This window comes from Urocampus carinirostris, chromosome 20, assembly GCF_059441175.1.
Source record: "Urocampus carinirostris isolate Australia breed hairy pipefish chromosome 20, RoL_Ucar_1.0, whole genome shotgun sequence".
Taxonomy (NCBI): Eukaryota; Metazoa; Chordata; class Actinopteri; order Syngnathiformes; family Syngnathidae; genus Urocampus; species Urocampus carinirostris.
In genome coordinates this window covers 5,570,816-5,595,530 of record NC_142368.1, presented here as the reverse complement: position 1 = coordinate 5,595,530, position 24,715 = coordinate 5,570,816, and the positions used below count along the sequence as shown (strand labels likewise).

At 40.9% G+C, this 24,715-nt stretch overlaps 1 protein-coding gene across 1 annotated transcript in view; it reads left to right on the top strand.

Annotated features, from left to right (window-relative positions):
* The window catches only part of klhl29 (kelch-like family member 29), a 310,192-nt gene that overhangs the window by 216,435 nt on the left and 69,042 nt on the right, over window positions 1-24,715 (top strand). Inside the window, exons 7-9 of the mRNA XM_088324855.1 lie at window positions 2,690-2,886; window positions 7,661-7,773; window positions 8,653-8,799. Of these exons, the coding sequence (XP_088180981.1) occupies window positions 2,690-2,886; window positions 7,661-7,773; window positions 8,653-8,799 (457 nt within the window). The remainder of the gene's footprint in view (window positions 1-2,689; window positions 2,887-7,660; window positions 7,774-8,652; window positions 8,800-24,715) is intronic.

Sequence of the window (24,715 nt, the reverse complement as noted above, 5' to 3'; positions counted from 1 at the left end):
ATCGTCTTAAAATATTAACAATTACGCCAGAAAGTTTACATTTGTTAGAAAAGTCATTTTATACCATATGTTATATATGACTTTATATTACGTTGTAGTATATTATATATTACATTATATTTAAAATTATTGTTTTTATTTTTTCACCAAGTTAATCCAGGCAGTAAGTGCACGTTTTCCCAGTTCTCCTGAATGCATCTTCAACTGTGCGCACCTATTTTCTAATGTAACAAAGTGGATCCAAAGCAGCAAAAAAAAAAAAAAAAAATACAGGCCAAATCTTGATTGACTCGTTGAAAGGGCCTCCATCCATCTCAATACCGAGCACTTTTCATATGTTCACGGCCGCAGGGAGGGGAGTTAAAGTGGTTGCGGGGTGGGGTCGCTCCAGGGGGGAGGTGAGGGGGGTCCATTTATTTCGCCCTTGAGTGGATTATTGTTTCACATGGGACATTAAACATGGGTGGTGAGGTGTTACTTACCACCCTAATACCTCCCCCGCGGGCGCCGCGTGGACAAATCGCCATCATCCCAGCCAGAGTAGCACTCTCCCTCCTCCTCCCGGCCTTGGGGGAGGTATCGTATCTTCGTTTCAACCGTCAGTGATTCTCAAAACCTGACTGCGTTCTTATAGTACTGTGAAAAGGTATTAGCCCCCTTTACTGAATTCTGTTTCAGATCATCAACCCCATTTCAATATCACTCAGAGACAACCCAAGGAAATGAAAAATGCAGTTTTGGAATGTTGAATCTCTTAGACAATCACGAGTAAGCTCCCAAATCTCAAAACACAATTGGCCTGCCATGATCCAAATAAATCACAGAAAAAGAAAAGAAAAAAAAGTCGTTGAAATCTATTCATCCAGATAAGGTTACAACTCCAGCGAACCACTGTCAGAACCAAATACCCAAAAACAGAGAAAACCGGGAACAGTGGCAAACCTTCCATGGAGTGGCCGACCAATTAAGATTCCTCCTAGAGTGTGACAATGGCTCATCCAGGAGGTCACAAATAAACCTTGGAAAATCATTCAAGGAACTACAAGCTTTGCTGGCCCAGTTAAGGTCTGCGCTCATGAGTCCACTTTAACAAAGACACTGGCAAAAAAAATGGCAGTCACAGAGTTCCCAGGTAACAACCTCTGCTGTCACAAAATAACAGTTTAGTCCGTCATTTGCCAAAAAGCATCTTGATTATCCTCAAACTGTTTTAGGAGAAACATTTTGTTGACTGGTGAGTTAAAAATTTAACTATTTGGAATGTGTGCAGCCCGTTACATATGGCGTAAACATGGCACAGCAATTGACTAAATTACCATGATGCCAACAGGAAAGCATGATGGTGGCAGTGGGATGATCTGGGGCTGCTTTGATTCCTCAGGACCAGGACAACTTGTTGTTGTTCATGGAATAATGAATTCTTGTGTTTACCCGGAGATCCTGAAAGAGAACACCCGGCCATCATTTTGTGCTGTCAGGTTCAAAACGATGTCAGAGACTTTTGAGTTACAAACAAACCTATTTATTAAAAAAAGCAAGCACAACGGACAAGGTAAAAGCACTTTTAGATTGGCATGTAATGAATTCCACGGACTCAAGCGTGAGCGCCCTTCTTATACCATTTTATGGATTCTGATTGGAGGATAGAATAAACCACATGCACGTATTCTGATTGGTTTGGACAGGGATCACTTATTTTAATGCAGTGTATATGTTGGTCGCTAGATGGCGTGCGAGTATAATAAATGAGCAATCGGGATAGTAAAACTTTGTAAACACAATGCATCTCTGAGAAGAAAAGCAAGCTCTCGGCTTGGAATTTGGGAATGTCGAGGTCATCTTTTTTAAGTTGTAGCTTTTTAATCAGAGGCACATTCTTTTGGAGGCAAACTTATTTGGCTTGGAAAACTTATTCTCTTGACCTTGAAGGCGCCCCCCCTGAAAACAACTCGAAGACGTAATTGCACACTTTTGAAGTATACAATAGAAATCTATAAACATAGAACGATATAAGAGTACAAGTATATATTGGGTATAAGAGTATAGAATATAGTAGAAAATACACATTTCAATCATATTTTCCCTTACAGTGCTCTTAAAGTTGATTATGCAGCAAAACAATGATCCGAAACACACCAGCAAGTCAAACTCTGAAAGGCTAAAAACAAAACAAAATGAAGGTTCTGGAGTGGCTTAGTCAAAGTCCGGATTTATATCCAATTGAGATGCTGTGGTGTGACCTAAAATGGGCGGTTCACGCTAGTAAAGCCTTTAATATGGCAGATTCGAAATCATTTTACAAAGAGGATTGGGAAAGAATTCCTCCAGAGTGTTGTGAAAGACTCCTTATTGTAGACGTTTGACTCCCAAAGGTGGCCCAACTCGCTATTAGGTTTAGGGGGCAATGACTTTTTCACATAGGGCCAGATAGGTTTAGATTTTTTTTTGTGCCTTGATAAATGGAATCACCATTTCCAAACTGAATTTAGTTTCTCCTTGGGTTGTCTCTGTGTTTTTCCAAAATCTGTTTGATGATCTAAGACCTTAGTGAGAGCTAAACGTGCAAAAAAAAAACAGAAATCAGCAGGGAGGGGAAAGACTTTTTCACGGCACTGTATTCCGGCTTCCGATGAATCAAAACAGTCAAATTCTCTCACACTTCTCCCCCGTCTTTCGATACGTGGTGCAGGTCGTCGGGGGAGATGCGCAACGGCGAGATGCTGAAGCTGAGCATGAGCAACATCGGGGCCGAAGTCCTGGAGCAACTTTTGGAGTTCGTCTACACCGGATCGCTCGTCATCGATTCGGCAAACGCCAAAACGCTGCTGGAGGCCGCCAACAAGTTCCAGTTCAACACCTTCTGCAAAGTCTGCGTCTCCTTTCTCGGTCGGTTCAATGTGTTAAGAAGTCATTTTTCAGCGAAGGCGATTTTCTTATTTTAGGCTGCCTCAAAACCTGCCTCATCCATCCATTATTTGCACCGCTTATCCTCAGTAGGGTCGTGGGGGGTGCGCGAGCCCATCCCAGCTTGCTTCGGGCAGTGGGCAGGGGACACCCTGAACTAGTTGCCACACAGGGACAGACAATTCGCTCGCTCATTCACATTTGGGGACAATTTGGACCGCCCAATTAACCTAACATGCATGTGGTAGGAAACCGGAGTTCCCGGAGGAAACCCACAGAAGCACGGGGAGAACATGCAAACTCTACACAGGAGGTTCGATCTCATGACCTAAGAACTGTGCCGCACATGAGCTAACCACTGTGCCGCCATCCTGCCTCAACAATAATAGAATAAATAGCACTGAACTGTCTGAAGTAGACCACTGACCAAAAACGTATCAAAAGACTAATTAATCGCAATGTTTAAGCCATTTTCAGCTAATTTACTCACATTTTAGACCATTTTCTTTTATCTAGGCTGCCTAGACTACTGCAATGACAAGAAAACAAATAAGAAATCTTTGTGTATATTCGTCAATGCCACGGAACGGTTTCAATTTGCCTCCCTAATGAAAGCGTGTGCAAACAGTTGGCGTCATTTTTATATAATTTGTTTTTTATCTTGCCTAAAACCCTGCTACAACAATAACAAATGGCAGTGAACAGTTTCAAGTGGACTGCTTGATAAGTTTGCTAAGATTCCTCAGAATTACCTGATTTGAAATAAGTAACATGGATAAATAATTAAAGAAAAATATTTCATTCAAAATATATAGATGAATAATTTAATAAAACAGACTGTATAAACACAAGAACAATGACTGGTGGATAGTTAAAAGTCTGAAAGAGAAGCCCGGCCCACATGACTCTTAACACCAGAAAAAAACGGTGACCAGACGATGAAGGTGCTGTATCTAAGTCTCTTGCGGGGGGTCAAACCCCTACCCCAAAACTGGCCTGGAGAGGGATGGACACCGACAGTCCGTACTTGCCCAAGACACTAGTGGTTGATTGATCAGTGAACCGTAAAGGACGAAGTGAGTCAAATTGAAGCTCTTTTCAACTAATTCATTGACCGTTTGAGGCGATTTTCAATTTTCTAGGCAGCCTAGATACTTTAAGGACAATCAAATAAAAAACAAAGAACTGAAAGTTTTTTAGTGGACGGCCTGAAAAGTGAACTTGCTGTGTAGCAAGGGATATAACACGATGGTCATTAGCTCCAGAGACCCTGTACCCCAGATGAAAACATTGACATGGTATTAAGTAAGTAATACTTATGTGTATTATACGTGCATATAAGTAAATTGACATCATAGATAAATATACAAGTAAAGGAAGAATACAGTAGTATTTACATACAGTCGATTCGAATGAAACAGATTTTGAAAACGAGGATTGTCATGCCTTTAAAATATATCATTATTCGCACCCTTGTTTTTAATAAAATTCCCGATTGCAGTTGGTGACGTCCATGCAACTTAGCGAGGGTAGTGATTCATGTGTCTTTTTAGTATTTCTTACAAATCGCAAGCTTTGTTTCCATGGTTATCATGTTTTTACTTTTCCCTTTCGGCATCCGCGCAAGTCTAGGGATAAAAGATGCAGTATTATATCACCGACTCGTCCTTGCGAAGCACACAAGATTTTGAACTGAAGGAAAAGACATTGTGGGAAATAGTTCAGCCAATAGTGACAGAAAACAATACCAGACCAGTTTTTAATAGGTTTTCTACCAACGGCAGGCAGGCATCTTGGAGACAAAACTCATCATAAGCACAACCTCAGCAAAGCAAAATAGTTTGTTTTGATGTTGCATAGTGGGGAAATTGCCGTTAAAAGGGCCTGAAAAGACGAGCTATTCCACACTGTAAAGTGGAAATGCCATAAGGCGGGGACGATGTCCATACCAATGAACAGCACCGAACAGTTTCAAGCTGAGTTTTAGAGGAGAAAGTTTGCAAAAGTCTTTGCCAGGTCGCCCTGATAATGAAAAAAGAGAGCATCTGAAATGTCAGTATTTGCATTCCATCCCGTGAGTTGTTTGGGGTACGGCCAACGTATGCCGACAAAAAAGGTCAGCGAGCGGAGAAAACGATAAAAAAAAACAAAAAAAAAAACATTGATTTGTTTTCCCTCGATCTGGGCCACACACAACAGAAAAACGCAAACACGAAAACAATTTGTAGACTTCATTTCCTCCGGGACGTCAATTCATTCCGCCTCGACAAGATTCATGACATTTTAGCACATTAGAGAGAAGAGGTAAGGGGGGGGGGGGGGGGGGGTTCAGGTACGAGTGTTTGTCCTTGAGAGAGTAAAGTCAAATGTTTTCTCTTCTTGTCAACCTACTTTTACCTTTGTTTGGGATGTCGATTCACATTTTCCTGAAAGCTATTTGTCGGGAAAAAGCAAAACATCGAAAGGTGGTGGGCTGAAGTCAGGAAGACGCACTGCAGTGTGCATGCCTGGCCAGTAGTTGGCAGAGTATAGTTTAAAAAACTGTGGTCGAGAATTTAGAGGAATTTTCTCCGTAAGCTACCTTGAATCGGTCTCCATTTTTTTTCCCACGTTGTAAATAAAATTGCATTGCTGTTTGAGACTTTTTAGGTGGAGGGTTCAGTTGCTTGTTCCTCCCCCTTTCTATCATTGTGTGCATGCTATCTTCATTATAAAATGGAAGCCTATACATGTTTGGGTTTGGTTGACGCTGTTTTGGGGTTTACATGCAACTGTTGAGTTACTCATTCCTCCCCCTACCCTTATTGTTTGCACGCTATTGAAATATGGAGACCTGATTTTTTTTTTTTTACAAAGATCGGATCACATTTGATTTGTTTTTGTTTTTTAATTGTCTTTGAAAGACCAAGCCCAAAGACTTCCTTTGTGGGGAAAAAAACTGAGAAAATACTGCAATGAATTGTCTTTAACATAAACGCTTTTTACACCTTTGCTGCCCTCTAGTAGGGGGAAGGAACATTTGGTTATATTTATTTAAAAAGTAATGACTTTTGATAGTGTTAGGAATTTAATATTAAAATGTACCGTTTACCAAATTGTGCAAATTAGTTATTTGACTCCATTAACCAAACTCAACCTGCATTCTCCTAACAATGCGCGCTCGTTTCTTGATGGAAAAATCAACAAGCGACCGGCATTTCCACCCGGGGGCAGATTTGATTTCGTAAATAATTTAGTGTCGCTCGAGTCTCCGTCAATCTTTTTTTTTCCTTCTCGACCCACGTCTCTCCGCAAGCTGGTGTGCCGGCTCCTCCCATGGGCGTGCCAGGAAAGCCCCCTGGCCTCGATGTCTGAAATGGTCAAAACATCCCCGAGCGTTTCTACGTCACCCGGGCCCCTCTGCGTCAAGAAGTGCTTATTATCTTATCAGCCCTTTGTCCCAGTTCCCCGCTGTTCCTGTAAACATCATTCTCAACTAGGTTGCATTGACCTCGCCCCACAGCTCAGCCAGTGAATATCTTTTGGATTTAAATGTAATTTGTATTTGATTGTACAAAATCCTTTATAGTCAAATGTATAAAATCCTTCAACAGAAATGAGCTAGAGACTCGAGATACTCAAATATAGAGGTAAGATCAGGCCTAAGCGCGACCTGACCTGGGCCCGCAGGTTTTAAAGCCCACCCCAGCCCAAGCCCCACCAATTAACCTAATTTGGAAGACCAAGCCCAACGACTACTTCTGCTCTCTCACATACTTTTTAATTATCCATCAGTCATTGTTCTTGTGTTTATACAGTCGGGTTTTTTTTACTTAGATGTCGTTACTAAAGACAGGCACGAGAGCCCTTCGTCCCCCTACTACCCCCTTTCCTTCTCTGAGCTCCCGAGTGCCGCCGGCGGACCCAGATAACTGTAACCGCGGTGGGGCAAGGTGGCAAAATCACATCTCGCGCACCCTAGTCTCAATCAGACGTAGTTGCACGCAACTGAAGTATTATCTCCTGTTTGCGTGGATCCTACATCGCGCAACACAAAGAGAAAGAATCAAGGAGCAATGACGAATGGATCATTCTTTGAAGAAAAGTCAGCAAGAGCCCGTCCCAAACCCGAACATAATGATTGAAATTTTAACCCTGACCCAAATTACAGGTAGGGTTTGGGTCAGGCTTGAGCTTAAGATCTTACAAAACGTTTTTTGGTTAATAAATGGAAGTCCGCAAATACAGCTTTGGGAGTAGCGCTTACCTTTGGTGACATCCGGTGGACGTCTTTAAAACTGCAGGTCATTGTTTGACGCGATAGGGTCTCTCAGCTTTGTCTCACGGGCTGGAATGAATCAATTGGCGGGCCTGATCCAACCCACAGGCTGTAATTTGACGACCCCTGCCGCGGAGGATTCGAGAGGTTGCCAGCTCGCCCCCTGCTGGTCGTTTCAGAGACAGACCTCTTTTAACTTGCTAAACCCTAATCCTACTCCCGGCGATCGATTCCCGCCCCGTTTGTTTGTCCCTAGGGGCCTTTGGAGTTATTAGACGCGGGGAGGTAGCTAGAAAGCAGATAAGCTGTGACACAATCCCCCGACATCATCTTCTACGTCCGCCATCTCGCCATCGATCCAATCAATCCGTCTGTGTTCTCCCCTCGCGGCGCTTCTGATTTCTTCTTCTTCGTCGTCGGATCAATGGCCTCTTTGGAGTCCTTCTCCGATGTTTTTTTTAGCTGTGTTTTGAAATCCCGAATCTTTTGTTCCTGCAGAGAAACAGCTGACGGCAGCGAACTGCCTGGGAGTCCTAGCCATGGCGGAGGCCATGACTTGCACCGAGCTACACAACATGGCCAAAGCCTTCGCGCTGCAGAACTTCCCCGAGGTGAGTCCAGGAACTAGAACTTCTGACCAGAGAATTTCTAACAAGAAGTGTTTGAACTAGATCAAAAACAAGTTTGCTTACCATTTTTCTTTAAAGCGGGGTTTGTATGGGTGCTTGAAATCCTTCGAAATGCTTGGATTTTAATGTTGGATTGATAAGCGCTTGAGTTTTGATTGGAGTGCTTGTAAATGCTTGATGTTTTGAGCATTTCTTAAGTCTGCCTAAAAATGACGCCAACACTGCTTTCAGGTGGCTTTGCATTCCCAGTTTCCCAGTGGGAAGACTTGTAAACTACATATTACTGTCATATTTACCCAAAGCCTACGTGAAAACAAATGACAAATGTATTAAAATCCCAATATATTCACAATTTACTCAAGATCTAAAAATTTGCAAATATAAATCACATATATATTCGTGGCCCTAAAAATTACGAGATTCGCACCAGATTTCTTATAATGGTACAGGGGAAATTAGCCCATTGTCTCTGAAAGTCCTTAAAAAGCGCTTGAATTTGGCCATAAAAAGGTGTTCCTAACCCTGTTAGCAGGTCAGTGTGTAATATGTAGCGCCTCCTAGTGGTTCAAAATGTTTAATTCAGTTAACAAAAACAACGATTTGAATACTAGATGAACTATCATACCAATGGAATCCCACCCAGTAGTCACCGCCATGTTTGTTTGGCATCTTTCTGCTTGCTGTGTGTTTTCGTTCGCGTTGGACAACAGTGCCATCTAGTGGTCAAATATTACATACTGGGGCTTTAAATCGTATTTGCCTACTCGGTCTTGCAAAATGAAGGACCCTTTTATGTCGCAGGAAGAAATAAGAACAGACCCCTTAAGTTCCACCCACTGTTTTTTTATTTTTTTCATTCAGGTGGCCGGACAGGGAGAGATTCTGAGCGCGTCCAAGGACGACCTGGTGTCCTACCTGTCCAACGACAGCCTCAACACCAAAGCCGAAGAACTGGTCTACGAGACCGTCATCAAGTGGATCAAACGGGATCCCGCCTCCAGGGTCCAGGTGAGAAGGATCGGAAATTCGCGAAACGGATATCAGGAGAGCGCGCGCTCGGGTTCGTCTTTGTCAAAACTTCCCGAACGGATATCAACCGCGGGTCAAAATCCGACGTCCGGGATCGATATTCCTCCGCGGACATCATTACTCCTGATTGGACGTTTCGCGCCGCGTCTTTGATCCGCGGTCCTTTCGCATTAGCGTCAAGCGCGCTAAAGCGTTTAGCCGGGGTGCTAGCCAGAGATGCTCTGATGTGAGCCGTGTCGACGTTTTATGGAATTACAGGAATCGACTGGCGTTTAGCCTCGCTCGGTGTCGTCTTAAACGGAAGATATAGCCGTTTGAGTCGTTGCATAGTTCGGTCTCACTTTTTTTTTCCCTTTAAATAAGTAAATAAATGTAAAAAAAATATATTATAGAAGATTATTTTGATTATTTTTAGATTTTATTGAAAAATAATAAAGGGAAAACTATGTAAGAATCAAAACAATACAAAACAATACTAAATCAAACCCTATTTTGATTATTAGAATGCACTTTTTTTGTTTTAATTGAATATTTATCATTGCATTAATTTAAACTAGACGAATAATAAAATATAATTAATACATTCCAAATGCATGTCAGGTTAATTGGCTGATTTAAATTGTCCCTAGGTGTAAATGAGCGAGTGAGTTGTCTGTCTCTGTGTGCCCTGCGACTGGTTGGCAACCAGTTCAGGGTGTCCGCTGCCTGAAGCCAGCTGGGATGGGCTCCAGCACCCCCGCGACCCTACTGACCCTAGCGGTGCAGCTAATGAGATGAATTAAATTCCAAATAAAATACATATTTCATGCAGTCAAAGTCTTTTGTCTGGGTATTAGGGATGCACTGTTCTGTTTTGCTTTGTATATCACATTTCTTTAAAAAAAAGTTATACATTCAATTAAAATGAAATAATAAGAATAAATGAATTCTTTAGATTTTTGTCATACCTTCTTTTGGTCTTTAACTGATTAGTACTCGCAGTGTCTGAAACTCATGACAAAAAGTGACCGGACACCAGGGCAAACAACTCTGAAAAGTTGCCTGCCCCATTTTTCACAACTTGAAACACAATAAGACGACTAATCGCAAAAAAAAAAAAAAAAAAAAAAAAAAAACATTGTTGCAAAGTATTAAGGATTGATAATCAGAATATATAACAGAACAACACCTCAAAATTAAGTTTATTATAAACCTGCTTATCACATTCATTGTATGTATATCACATGGCTGTTTTCCAACTGCCATCAGTATGTACCTGTATTTCCTCAAATTCATTCATGCAATGTTTGCGTTGCGTCGTCTGCTACAAGCCACGTGAACTCCTCTTTCAACGATGCTTTTAATGTACGTTTACATTTTGTAGCGTCATAAATTTTGTTAGCTTCTTTTGAATATTTCTTCTGGGGCTGAGGTTTTGGCTCGATTCCTAACCACTCCTCCATTTTTCTTGCTTTCTCTGTGCGTCTACTTTGGGAAATGATATTCAAACGCACGACCTAATAGCGCTAAGTTATTCAACGCAGGCTTCTGATTGGCTGCCGAGTATGCAAATTGCCAAACAAAATTCCGAAATTTACAATTCGGACAAAGATTTCGGAATCGGAATAAAGTAAACGTGTTTTGTAAGTTGTACGCCCGTCGTAAAAGATGCACTCCCCGGGCGTCCTGGCAGACGTTATTTCAAACACTGAGCACTACTAAGCACTTTTTATTTAATTACAATTTTAAAAAGAATAATAAATACCCCATTTTTATTGTTGATTCCTCTTTTTTGTCTGAAACGGATTATCAGGGTTGCATTTTTTGTTTTGAATAAACATTTATTATTATCGTTGTTAAACATCAATGCATTTAGAAAAACGGTAAAGAAAGAAAAATAATTAACAAATAATTTTGATTATTTGGGGTTTCATTTTTTTTCACAAAAAATATTTTATCAGATGTGTTTAAAAAAAGTAATAACTTGCCCCCCCCAAAAAAAAACTAATAAAAAAGAAAATCCAATTACACCAAGAGAACATTTAAAAATATATATACAGAAATAAATACTTAGATTACACTGATGTATTTGTTGGCCAATTATCAGCCCAAATTTTCTTCATTTGACTTATGAAATCAATCTTCCGGACCAATCTCATCTCCTTCCCCGTTGGGCTATACGAATAAACATGACTTGATCACCAGCCCAAAACTTTTGATCGGTGTCCATTTCTAAAACGACAATGTTCATTTTACCTGTGAAAAGTGATGGTTCCCTCATCAATCAAAAATGTATGGGTCCCAACAGAGATCTATGGGTCCCCAAAATTTAGTGTTATTGCGGTTGAAATTGTAAATCATATATCATACAAATCTATATATTCATTCAGTTTTAATCATCACAGTTTATTGGTAATACAAATCAGTTATCACTTCAAGATTTTTCAGTTCACAACAATGTTGTACATAATGCAAAATAATATTGCTGAAATAATTCTATTAATCTATATTTTCATTCAGTTTTAATCATCACAGTTAATTGGTAATACAAAGCAGTTATCGCTGCAGATTTTTCAGTTCACAATATCAGATTTTTTCATAGATTCTTCGTGGTTTGCTGTCACGCCACAGTTGTAATGCCTTCTCAAGGTCCAATCCATTATCATCCTCCTCATAGCGTAACCAGGAATAAAATTAAGTCCATTTTGGCAGAAAAGTCCTTATCTTGCTTAGGAGTATTATTTTGTTTATTTTCTTTCGTCGAGTCGTTCGCTTCAACACACGTGTTTTCCTAGCCTCTCGTGTTTTCCTAGCGATCTTCCGAAGAATTTCTCCTCCATTTTTTCATGCCGGAATTATTGCCGTTGTTATCACTTTCTGCATTATGTTTCGACTTATTACCGAGACAGAAGAAATCACCAAATCTGTGTTGATTTTCACCTTCCCTCGACGACAACCACCACAACAATGACCTAATATTGAAGCAACAAGATCTCGCTTGCCGAGATCGTCGTGCAGACGAAAACTCGAACCGCGAGACCAAAACAACAACGGCGGATCTGCCTGACGAAAAGTTTGGAGTGCGGTAATTTTTTGTTAAAAATAAAAGTAATCGGGTAATAATGACAATTTTGTGTCGAAAAAGTTGCGTCACGGGTGCGCACGTTGATATGAGACTATGCGTCCCCAGCAAAAATGATGCGTCTAGGACGCAGGGACGCGGGCAAACGAGAACACTGAAACGATACCATAAAATACACGATTTTTCGTCAAAACCTTAACAGACAAGTTATACCCAAACCACCGATCGGAGTCGCAAGAAAAAAAAAAACGTACATTTCTCCGCTTGTCTGAACAAGTCGTTCCCATATTCCTGAGACGCCAAACGCCGGGTCACATTTTGACAAAGGTACAGAAAATTGCCGAGTAAAAAACAAAAGAAACTATCCGAGCGTGACGACAGGCGACTCGGTATCGTGACCTCTTTGCCGGAAAACCCAAAACGCGGCTGCTTCCTCCGTGCCGCGTTCACGGTCCGCATCCGCCCGCGACTTTTAAAGACGTGTCAGGGTGGCGATATCGCCGTCAATCCGATTGGTTTCGGCACGCCCTGGTTTGGTGTGTAGCGGAAAAGTGGCATATTCGAGGCAGCGGGGTAAATAATATGCAATTTTCTCTTTCCGCTACCCTGTCGGATCGCGTCTGATGGCGGACGGAAACGAGGCGTGGACATCGCTTAGAGACGGGAGAGGGCATTAGTGTGTTTTCTGGTGCCATTACTTTACCTGGCGGGGGATCCTTGAACGACCCCTTGCGTTTCTCAAGAAGAACTCAGTTTCAGGATCAAGTTCAAGTTTTAGTTTCTTGCCCAAGGTTGCAGATGATAGCAAGCATGTATACAATAGACCCCCAGGATACGGTGACCCCGCCTTATGGCGTTTTTATCTTTAGGTGTGGAGTAAGATGTTTTCGAGTCATTCTTTAAGGCATTTTCCCTATGACATCAACAACCAATTATGACCGTATTTGTGCAATGTTTCATCAGTCAGCAATATTGCTGGACACGATCGCAAAGAATAGGATGCAACAGGAATCTAACCCGGGTCGTGGCAGTGAGAGCGTGAAATCCTAACCACCAAACCACTTTTTTCCCGACTATACGATGACCACAAGTCATAATTTAGCATGGTTAAACTAGGTATACAATTGGTGCGAATGACAAATTCAGCTCGAAGATGCCTGTCTGCTATTTGTTAACGTCATATAAAATGCTGGTCTGCTATTGGTTTGCGTCGTCGTCAAAATGATGATATGCTATTGGCTGAATTACCTCCCACAATAACTTTCACGTTCTTCATTCAGATCAGAATTTCGTGTGCTTTGATGATGCGAGTCAGCGATGAAAATAACTTTTTACTGTATTTTTAGCGCTGGGTCTCAAGGCTTTCAGTGATGTAAAAGGGTAAAGTAAAAACATGATAAACATCGAAATGAAGTCTGCGATTATCAAGAAATATTAAGAATGCACATGCATCGCTACCCTCGCCAAGTTGCGGAGAATATTTAAAACAAGGACTAAAGACATTTTGTAAGGCAATGGCCATTCTCAAAAGTAGAAAGTTTAAAATCCCTTTCATTTTCAATCCGCCGTAGCAGTATCCCCACCCTCCCTTGCATCCACCTGCTACTCCACTCGACCAGCTCGTCACGTCACACCAAAGTTAATTTTCCTTTTTCCTTGGATATTTATTAGTAATGCTATTTAATCTATATACATTACACATCAGTCATACTTATTTTAATGGGGTCCAGTACCTGGGGACATTAACAACTTATTTCCATAGGTTTCTATCTCCCATATATACGGCAATATCACTTTGCAATCCCCACTTAAGATCAGATTCATGTCATATCCAGGTTGGTCCATTCTAATGACGACCGTTTTGTCTAAACTGTGCAAAACTAGCTAAAGGGCGAGGAGACGTCGAGCCCTTCGCAGTTTTGAACTTCAATTGCCAAACACAAAGAGACATCGCAGGTAAAACGGGGTCATTTTGGACGACGGGGATTCGCACACTGCCTCAAAGCAATTTTGTCCTCTGATATTCGTTCTGATATCATTTGTTCTAGCATTTGAGGAAAAAAAACCCAGATAGAAAAGACAAAGCTTATTATGAGAGTCCCGACATAAGCGAGTGAAGTAATACCTTTGACCGCGTTCGTTTAGCCTGGGGACTGCAAATGTCGTACTGGGCTATTGTTATTCCCGCTAATGGCTAGCCTGGCTTTTTTTTTTTATCAGGCAAAACTAGGCATTAAGTGTCCTTTTCAGCCGCGTTACAGTCGCTGGCCGCTTTCCAAAGAGACAATTAATGGTCCTCTTTTGTCACCTGGCCAGATAGGATCCGCTATGAAATTAAATGTCGACGCGAGGACTAATGGAGGTCCTATTCAGGCTCCTGGCAGACTCTGGTTTTGAGTAATTGAACGGGCAAGGATCGCTGTCGTCACTTTTGGAAAAAATGACGCAGGGCATCATCATGTCTGGTTATAGTCAGATACTACATAAGCTTTACCGTCAACGGTAGGAAAATTGTTTTCGATTATGTGGACAGAATCGAATCAAACCAGTCAGAAATGTCGAACCCAAGTAACAGAGGTCTGAGTCCAAGTCAATGACACCCAGGAATATTGGGGGCAATCAAATCTGAAATCCAAAAGTCTAAAGTTTGTCACGGTTGCCATGGCGCCCAATTGGCCCCGCCCGTGGGCACCAGCTGGAGCTTGTTGACGGATTGGCTCCCTGTCAGTGTTTAAACTCTGTCCAGTCAGCCCCCTTTTGTTGGTCCGTCTGCAAATCTCCGTTTTTACAAAGCAAGTGCTTTTTTTCTCCTGTCCTGTGTTTTTGCTCTTGTTTTTTCTCCCGCTACCATCTGTTTGATCTTGACCACGGCTACTCTCCTCTCCTGGTTTTCGATTTTTTTTCTTTCCGTTCCCGACACCGCCACAGAAGTCCCACGATCTCCGGATCGAGTGTGCGCTCCTTTCCCTTCTCCCCGATAAAACTCTGAGTAACGTTACGTGAGTGGGTCCTGTTTCCTGTTCTGGTCCTGACAAAGTTTGAGTTTTAAGTCAAGTCTGAGTACCGAAATCCCATATCAGTTTGAAATCACAAGGGTATGGGTCCAAGTCAAGTGTGAGTCTAAAAGGTTTGAGCCCCAAGTCACCAAAGTCAAACTTTAAAGTTCAAGTAAAGTCAGGAATCACAAAGGTCCTGGTAAAGCCCCAGTTAGAAATATACAAGTCCAAATCAATTCTGAGTAACAAAAAAATTGAGTTTCTCATGGCGGTAACAAAAGTCAGAATCTAACTATTGTGAGTCACAATAGAGTATTTGGGGCAAAGGTCTAAGTCAAGACTGGGTTAAGAAGATTTGAGTTCGTCTATTTAGAATTCTAAAGTTTGAGTCTGTCGAGTCGGACTCGTGATTGCCCAGGTCAAGCCTGAGTTACAAATGTTTAGAGTCCAAGTCACAAGGGTCAGAGTCAAAGTCGAGTCAGTCATGGTTAAAAGTTAAGATTTGATTTATAAAGTCTGAGTAACAAAGGTTTGAATCCATGTCGATCCCAAGTTAAAAAGTTTTGATTCAGTTTGGGTTTGGCAAGTTGGAGTCATAAGAGTCCAAGCCAAGTCAAAGTTTTTCAAGTCAGAGTCCGAGTAAGGTCTGGGTCACAAATGTTCTAGTACAAATCGAGTTCAAGTCCTAAAAGTAAGTCACAGTCGAGTCAGTCCAAAAGGTTCGGTTCCAAGTCAAATCCGAGTCACAAAATCAGAGCTTCAAGTCCAAGGCAAGTCTGAAACAAAAAGGTTTGAGTCCAAGTACATTTAGAGTCTCCAAAGTAAAATGTTGAACTACAGTCCAAGTCAAGTTCAAAACACAGTCCAAGTTGAGTCGGTCAAAAGGATTAGAGTTCACGTCAAATTCGAATCATAGAAACCAGAACTTCTAGTCCAAGCCAAGTTCGAATCACAAAAATCTGAACCCAAGTTGAATCAGTCTTAGTCAAGTCTAAATAAAAAATTCTTGAATCCGAGTCACCAAAGTGAAAGGTTTGTGTCCATCGAAGTCAAGTCACAGTCTCAAACTCCTGAGTCTAAGTAAAGTCCCAAATGGTCCGAGTCCCAAAGGTCTGAGGTCAAGTAAACTCAGTCACCAAAGTCTGAGTCAAAGGCGAGGTTTGGTACAAAACAACTCACAGTTAGAAAGGTCTAAGGCACATTAATCACAAAATTCTAAGTTCAAACGGTTTGAGTCCAAGTGAGACACACAATTTAATAGTTTAAGGTGGAGTCTATTCCGAGTCTTGAAGGTCCAAGTCAAGTCTGAGTCTTAATCTAGATCAAATCAAATTTAAAATTTACATTCTGATATTTGTAAAACTGTTATTTTACAGGTTTCCCGCAGATCCTTGAAAATTCTTAAAAGACATTAAATTCATTATTCTATAAATAGGGCCTTAATTGGCATTAAAATGTCTTAAATCTAATTTTGGAAAGTCTTTAATGTGGAATTAGAAGTTACATGCCAGTTTTGACCAAGGATCCATGATGTACTGTAAACATCTTTTTTTTATGGTTTTCCATGTCTAAAAATTCAGATAGTTTTATGTTTTTCAGACGAAAGGTTTTAGACTTGACTAAATTGGGATTTAAAAAATGTTTTTTTTTTAAAAACATTTGTTTAAAATTGCCTCTAATGTGGTTTTGTTTTCTCGAATTGGTCCTAAAATTTGAATTTGAAAAGACTTTTAAAAGATCTTGAAATTACCTTAACATACCTGTCAAGCTCCAGGGCTCCATGCCCTTACAAACTGTCGTATTTTCCCTTACATAATACAAAAAATCTTACACCATATTTTTTTTTTCAAATGTGTTTATTTATGTAGTTTAACATGTTATATTGTACATGTGTTTCGTTATATCATATATATTGTAACATTTTATATATAAAATATATAAAATGTTCCAATATATATGATACATTTTGTTGTGAGATACTGAGTTGCTCGACATGAATGAGGTTTATTATAAAAAAAATCAAAAATTAAGTAGCTTGACGTTCACTGTAGAAGAAAAAAATACATGCAAATATAATTAAGTAGAATAATACATTTTCTTATTCAAATTATTCATTTTCTGCATTCAATTATTGTTGGTGATATACTAATTAAAGGGATAACAACAAACCTGTATTTTTTCATTTTCTCCTTTTATACTTCCTTTTTTCTTAACTTCTTTATACAACATAATAATTCGTAATATAATGCATCAAAGCAAGTGAGCCGTTTGAGAGCCGGCTCTCTTTAATGAGTTGAGCCGAAAAAGCCGGTTCTCTAAAAAGAGACGGACTTCCTTTCACTACATAACTACCACACGAAATCCGAGGCGGCAGACGCATGCGCACAGTAGCATCAAATCGCTCGCTTCGTTTGCAACAAAAAAAAAAAAAAAAACGATACCGAGATAGAGGATACCGCGGCGAACTTGTTTGACTTGATTTGTCGTTTCATGATGGTCGGAATCGTAATTTGCGTTTTTCCGAACAGATTTTCTTCTACGTCGTACACGTCTTAAAATGCATGATAGACGTACTTTGTACGGCAAAAACGTACAGGTTCAGATTCAGATTCAGATTCAGATCTACTTTATTGTCATTCTAGTACACGTGTATACAGAACGAAATGTCGATGGATCTGACTCCCACAGTTTCCCTCAGTGTCCTTCAGTGTACAGATATAAATAAAGCTGTATTGTGTTATTTACCATAGTGCCGATAGTGCAAGAAGAGACGCTAACCAGATGTGCAAGATGGGCAGTCAGGTTAACAAGTCAGGTACACAGTACCATTATATTGTAAACAATAACACTGTAAGTAACAATAGTGCAGAGATGTTGACGGGTATGTTTGTTTTTCAGACGAAAAGTTTTAGACTGGACCAAAATGGGATTTAAAATATGGTTTAGAAAAAACATTTGTTTGAAATTGCCTCTAAGAAATGTGCTTTTGTGTTCTCGAATTGATCTTAAAATTTGAATTTCAAAGGGCTTTTAAAAGGTCTTTAAAAGTCTTGAAATTACCTTAAGCTGTAGGAACTCTGTTTTAAGTGTCTTTCAGGGCTGTCATTGTAGGACTGAGTCAGGTCAATAAACAAGCTGTGCGAGTCCAAAAGCCAAGACCAGGGCCAATCGGAGTCAACAGCCACGGTGTCCGCCGAGCGAAAGAGAATTTCCTGAATGAGTGCACTATGCAATAAAGTAAAAATCAAAAAAATGAATTTTGTGCCATAGTGAAACCTCGGAATAAAAACGGGGTCAGCGAGAGCACGTAGTGTAATAGCCGACGCGGAGACGTACGAGTCGCCTGCCGTTTTGGAGGCGGGGGCGCCGGATCGGATGCAGGCCAGTGAACTGTGGAACTGGCCGGACATCTGCGTGGTCCCAGAGCGTGCTCGGTCCTGATGTGTGCAGCCAGACGGACGCGTCCGCTCGACCGTGGCCGTTTTGTAACCGGAGCAGGTTAAAGACGGGTTAGCTGCTGCATCTACTAGCTTAGAATATACAGAAAACGTTTTTCCCCGAGATGATACGAGTATTAGATACGAAACCAGAACTACAGTTGTAGCTAGGGTTTGAAAGGGTTTGCTGCAAGGGTATTGAACTTTGGTTTAGGGCTGATACTACGGTTTTATAGTGTCTCTATGGGTCCTGGGCTAGGGTTTTGAACTAGTATTAGGGTTTTCAAGTGTTACTATGGTTGCTGGTGAGGGTCTTGAACTAGGGTTTGGTCCTAAAATCAAGGTTTTAAAGCACTTTTAGGGTTTGGGCCTAATACATCTTGTTTGAAGTGGGTTAAAGGATTTTGGCTAGGGCTTTGAACTTTGGTTTAGGCCTGGTTTTGGTTTTAAAGCGTCTCCATGGGTACTGTGCTAGGGTTTTGAACGAGTATTAGGGTTTTCAAGTGTTGCTATGGTTTCTGGTGAGGGTTTCGGACTAGGGTTTGGTGCTAAAACCAAGGTTTTAAAGCACTTTTAGGGTTTGGGCCTAATACATCTTGTTTAAAGTGAGTTTAAGGTTTTCGGCTAGGGCTTTGAACTTTGGTTCTGGCCTGATAATACGGTTTTAAAACTTCTCTGAGTCCTGGGCTAGGGTTTTGAACTAATTCTCGGGTTTTCAAGTGTTTCTAGGGTTTTCAAGTGTTTCTAGGGTTTCTGGTGAGGGTTTCGAACTAGGGTTTGGTCCTTTAAGCAACGTTTTAAAGCACTTCCTGTGTTTGGGCCTAATACATTTTGTTTAAAGTGTGTTTAAGGTTTTCGGCTAGGGTTTTGAATCAGGGCTTTGGCCAGAAACCAAGGTTTTAGATTGATTCCAGGGTATCCAGCTAGAGTTTTGAATTGTGGTTCTGGGCTGGTACTAGTGTCAATTTTTTTGTAGGGTTTCTGGTTAATGTTTTCAACAAGAGTTTGGGCCTGATACGAGGGGTTTAAATGTTTCTAGGATTTTCGGCTGAAGTTTCGAACTAGGGTCTGGGCTTAACATTAGTGTTAGAAAGTGTTTCTAGGGTTTCGAACTGGAATTTGGGCCTTAAAAAAGGATCTTAAAGCTTTTTTGGGGTCTTTCTAAAATAGGGTTTGGGCCTGGAACCAGTGTTTTACAGTGTTTCTAGGGTTTTCACCTAGGGTTCCGTACTAGAGTTTGGGCCTGAAACCAGGGTGTCAAAGTGTTTCTTGGCTTTCCGGCTAGGTTTTTGAACTGGATAAAAGGCCTAAAACTTGCATCTTAAATCGTTTTTAGGCTTTCCAAACAATTGTTTGGGCTTTAAACCAGGTTTTCAAATCAGTAGTAGGGTTTCCAGCTAGGGTTTGGGCTTTTTTCTAGGCTTTCCTAACAATGATTTGGGCTTGAAACCAGGGTTTTAAAACTATTATTAGGGTTTCTGGCTAGTTTTTTAATCATAGTTTAGGCCTGAAACCAGGTTTTTAAGTTTAAAACTAGGGTTTTAGGGTTTGGGCCTGAAACTAGGGTCTGAGAGTTTTTGTATGGTTTCCAACTAGGGTTTGGCCCTGATCAAACAATTTAAAGCAGTTCTGGAGTTTATGGCTAGTGTTTAGGCCTGAAACCAGGTTTTTAAAGCATTTCTAGTGTTTCCAACTAGGATTTGGGCCTGAAACCAGTCTTTCGAAGCGTTTCGTAGGGTGTTTGGCTTGGGTTTTAACTAGGGTCTGAAACTGGGGTTTCAAAGCTTTACTATCTATTCCGACTAGGGTTTGGGTCTGAAACCAGGGTTTTAAAGTGTTTCTAAAAATTCCGTCTTTAATAATTTGCTTGCAGTTTGCGTTGATAAGAGTGAAAGGTGTTTCCTTGGTATGTTTACATATACAAATGTATGTATATATTTATATATAATAAAATAATTTCTAGACCAGTTATTCGAGAAGAAACCTGTCTTTCGGTCTGCAATAGTCTTGTAGCCCGCCGTGTTCCTATTTCTGCCCATGAAGTCATGCCGAACCTGTCAGTCGGGGCTCAGGGCGACATGCCCCCACCCCGCTTCTTTACTACCCCTTCCCCCGCTAGCTAGCTCATGTTTTCTCCGTCTGACACGCACTCAATCACACCGTCACGCAGACGCCAGAGAAAAAGGGGAAAAAACAGCGTTTGTGGCCGAGCAAATTTCGCCTCCTTCGCAGTCGAGTGGGTTTGCTCACTTTTTTGCACGCGTGCACAAGTGACGTTATTTAGTGGCGGTGCCGAAGCACATGACATGACATGACCTTCTGTGCTCCGTTTGGTTCAGTCTTTGATATACTTCGAAATTGTCAAGCAATTTTATTAATCTTACAGAATGTTTTTTTTGTTTGTTTCTCTAAGAAAAGTACCGTATTTTCCGCACTATAAGGCGCACCTAAAAGTCTTAATTTTTTTCAAAAGCTGACCATGCGCCTTATAATACAGTGCGCCTTATTTATGGATCAATATCTAACTTGCAGCCGCCGACTAGATTTCCCCCCGAACACGAAGTAGTCCGCGGTGTATGCTGGGATTTATTTACCGGCGTTTCATTGGCTAACCAATGTGTCAATCATCATTTGAATCGATCACTATTGGCTAAAGTTATTTGGAGGTCAAGGGGCGGATCCTTTTTATTATTTACAGGCTGGCATAGGCTTAAGCTATAAAACAAAGCCTGCAATTGGCCGAAAAAGATGTGTCAATCATCTGTTGAATCGATCACTATTGGCTAAAGTTATTCGGAGGTCAAGGGGCGGATCCTTTTTATCATTTACAGGCTGGCATTGGCTGAAGCGGCAAAACAAAGCCTGCAATTGGCCGAAAAAGATGAATGCGTATAGCACGTGGTTGACGGCATACAGAAAGCATTTTTTTACTATTCTGTATTTGTAAATATTTTATTCTCCTGGATTTACTAAACTCACGGATATAAGAGGACCATGGCTGCACATTATTATTGAACACAACGACTTTGGTGAGCTACTCTGGCTATATATTTTCCCTGTATCTTGTTTCAGACTGAACTCGATGTTTCTGTGATAAGAGGTGCAGATAATGGATGGAATGGAGTGTCTATTTTTAAATTAAACTCAATTCCAAGTGTTTATTGTCATATGCACAGTAAAGTTGCGAGCGAAAAAGAAAATAGAAACTAAGGAATGGTTGGCATTTCTTGAATCCCAAGACTTTAACCTTCCGGATGATGGAACGATGCATTTGAGTGACATCGTACGGACACCGCATCCGCACGTATTCTCGACACGTATTTGCGTCTTTGCAAGCTTTCGGAATGTTAAGGGGGTAATAAGTTGGACTGAACTATCTGACTGTTTTGTCGACGTTCCCATTGTAGCGCCTTATAATCCGGTGCGTCTTATGTATGTCAAATATAGGACCAAAAACTAATTTTCCGGGGTGCGCCCTATAACCCGGTGCGCCTTATAGTGCGGAAAATACGGTACTCTTAATTCGTTCCGGGAGAAGATTTGTAACCTGAAAAATTTGTAAGTAGAGGCGCCTTTGTGTGAAATTCCCTACAGGGATGAATAAAGTATCTATCTATCTTTTGAATGTAAATACGCTAATCCGTTCCACGAAATGCGAAAGTATGATTTTTTTTTCTTTTAATAAATCATAAAAAAGCATGAGAACATGAAACAAAATAATTATAATACCACCCAAAAAACTTAAAACGAGAGGCACACAATGTATAAAATCAAAGAATTAAGGAAATAACAAAAATATTCTTAATTTTGAACTAGCCTCTTTGTTTACTGGTCCTCAGCAGTGTTTTTGGCATCCGGTAATTTCGGTAATTTCTTTTCCCTTAATTCACAGAAGTAACAACCTCTCCATCTCATCGTTCACAGGCAATCTTTTCTTCGAAATGACCGAGAGGCCTTTGGAAGGAGCCGTACATTTTAGCGCTTCCTTCTGTTTGATAATCGTGGCGATCCTAGATGTATTACGGCCGTCTATTTTGGCGAAATAAAAAGTACGCATCCCCTTTTCATACCGTTCAATAATTTCCTGATTTGTTCCATTGTCCAGAAATACTCTTTTCCATTTCTTTTCTCCTTGTTGTTCACTTTTCCGAATGTCGTTCTTTTCTAGTCTTTCCATCTAGGGTTTTGACCTAGGTCTTGGGCCTGATACTCTGGGGAGGATTTCGAGATAGTGCTTTGGTCTGAAACTTGGGTTTGAAAGCATCTTCGGGGGTTCTGGCTAGGGTTTCGAACTAAGGTCTGGGTTTGAACTAGGGGTTTATTTTAGTTGATAGCATATCTGGTTAGGGTTTCAAACTAGGGTTTATCCTTGATACTCAGGTTTTAAAGTGTTACTATGGTTTCCAGCCAGGGTTTTGACCTAGGTCTTTGGCCTGATGTTCAGGTTTTAAGGTGTTAAGGTGTGCAAGGATTTCAAGATGGTTTGGCTTGAAACTTGGGTTTGAAAGCTTCTACAGGGGTTCTGGCTGGATTTCGAACGAGGTTTTGGGCTCTGAAACCAAAGTTTTAAAGTGCTTCTAAGGTTTCTGGCTAGTATTTCGAACTAAGGTCTAAGCCGGATACTAGGGGGTCATTTTAGTTTCTAGCATTTCTGGCTAGGGTTTCAAACTAGGGTTTGTCATTGATTCTCAGGTTTTAAAGTATTACTATGGTTTCAAGCTAGGGTTTTGGCTTAGGTCTTGGACTTGATATTCAGGTTTTAAAGTGTTTCTGGGGAGGGTTTCAAGATAGTGCTTTGGCTTGACGCTTAGGTTTGAGAGCATTTACAAGGGTTCCAGCTGGGGCTTTGAATAAGGTTTTGGGCTTCAAACCATGGTTTTAAAGCGATTCTAAGATTTCTGGTTAGGGTTTCGAACTAAGGTCTGGCCTTGAACTGGGGGTTTATTTTAGTTTCTGATACTCAGGTGTTAAAGTATTCCTATGGTTTCAAACTAGGGTTTGACCAAGGTTTCGAGTTTCCTGCTAACAGTTAGCATTGACAGTAGCCTTAACGAAGTGTGCCTCATCTCGTGTGGTCTTCCTGTGGTGATTCGCGGCCAAAAATGAGCTCCTCGTGCAATCGCGTGACCGTCACGTAAGAACAGCAGCGAGAACTTGGGTGAAGCATAATGATATCACGCATCCCCCTGGATGCTTTTTGTGTGGCCTGAGTGCTCATCCGAGTGGGAATCGCATGTCGGGAGTCACGTTGTTTGGGCATATGCTCTCCTCATCCTGAGAGAATTGTCGGGAAAAAAACTCTAAAAGGAGCTCGGACCTCCCGCCGAGCGCTTCCATATGTTGCCATGTTAGCGCTCGCACGGCGCTTGTCATAATAAATGAGCGTGACGAACAGGAAGTGTTTAAGCGGCACGAAGCAGTCTACCAAAAATGTGCAGCTCGTTTACTGCTTTTGGCGCATATACAGGTCAACGGTACATTTTAACTAGTCAAGTCAATCTGTGATGCCCTTAAACACAAGGAGTCTCAAAGGGCTGCACAGACCATTGTAAACTACAGACTCTTATCACACCACCCACTGATCTAAAACCTACATGAGGGCAAGGAAAAACTCAAAAGTCACTGTGTGTCATCACAAGTCACTGCATTTAGATGGACCAATACTTAACATTTCGGTCTTTTCAGGGTTGAGTGAAGTTAAGTGACATCCCTCCGTTTATCTCAGTGGGGCAGGGTTCCAAATTTCGTGTTTGATGGGACAGATTCTAATGAATAGTTTAATTAATATCAATGTTGATATGCGATCGGTTAAAAAATCAAGTAGAAAAAAAATCAAACACAGTTGGACCCTAGGATACCATATTGCCGATATGCCGTATAGTAGGGGGATAGAAGCCTATGCTAATTTGCTAACTTGTCAAATGAGTCAAATGCACGGTAAACCAGATGATGTATATGTATGTAGAAGAAAAATTAAATTTATCTTTAGGTGTGACGTGACTTAAGGCTGGTACAGTGGAGTATCAGGTGGATGCAGTCAGCAGATTCAAATTAAGAGATTTTCAAACTTCCACTTGCAATGATTGTCATGGCCTTTGATGATTACCTCGCGTTATTTGCCTCCTTTTTATACTTGCTATTTATATACGTATATAAGCTGGTCAAGTGGACTAACTGGTTGATGCAAGAGGGGGGAGATGGATAATTACTGATGAAATGGAATGTAAAACCTTTTAGTTGCACCGATTGTCATGCTGTTTTTTGTTTTTTTTATATATAAGTAGAGAATAGATCCCCAATTGTTTATGGCCATGACACTTACCAAGAGTAGCTATTAATGCGCCGCCTTCGTGTTTCTTGATAATCTCAAGCTTCGTTTCCATGGTTCTACCTTTAGAATC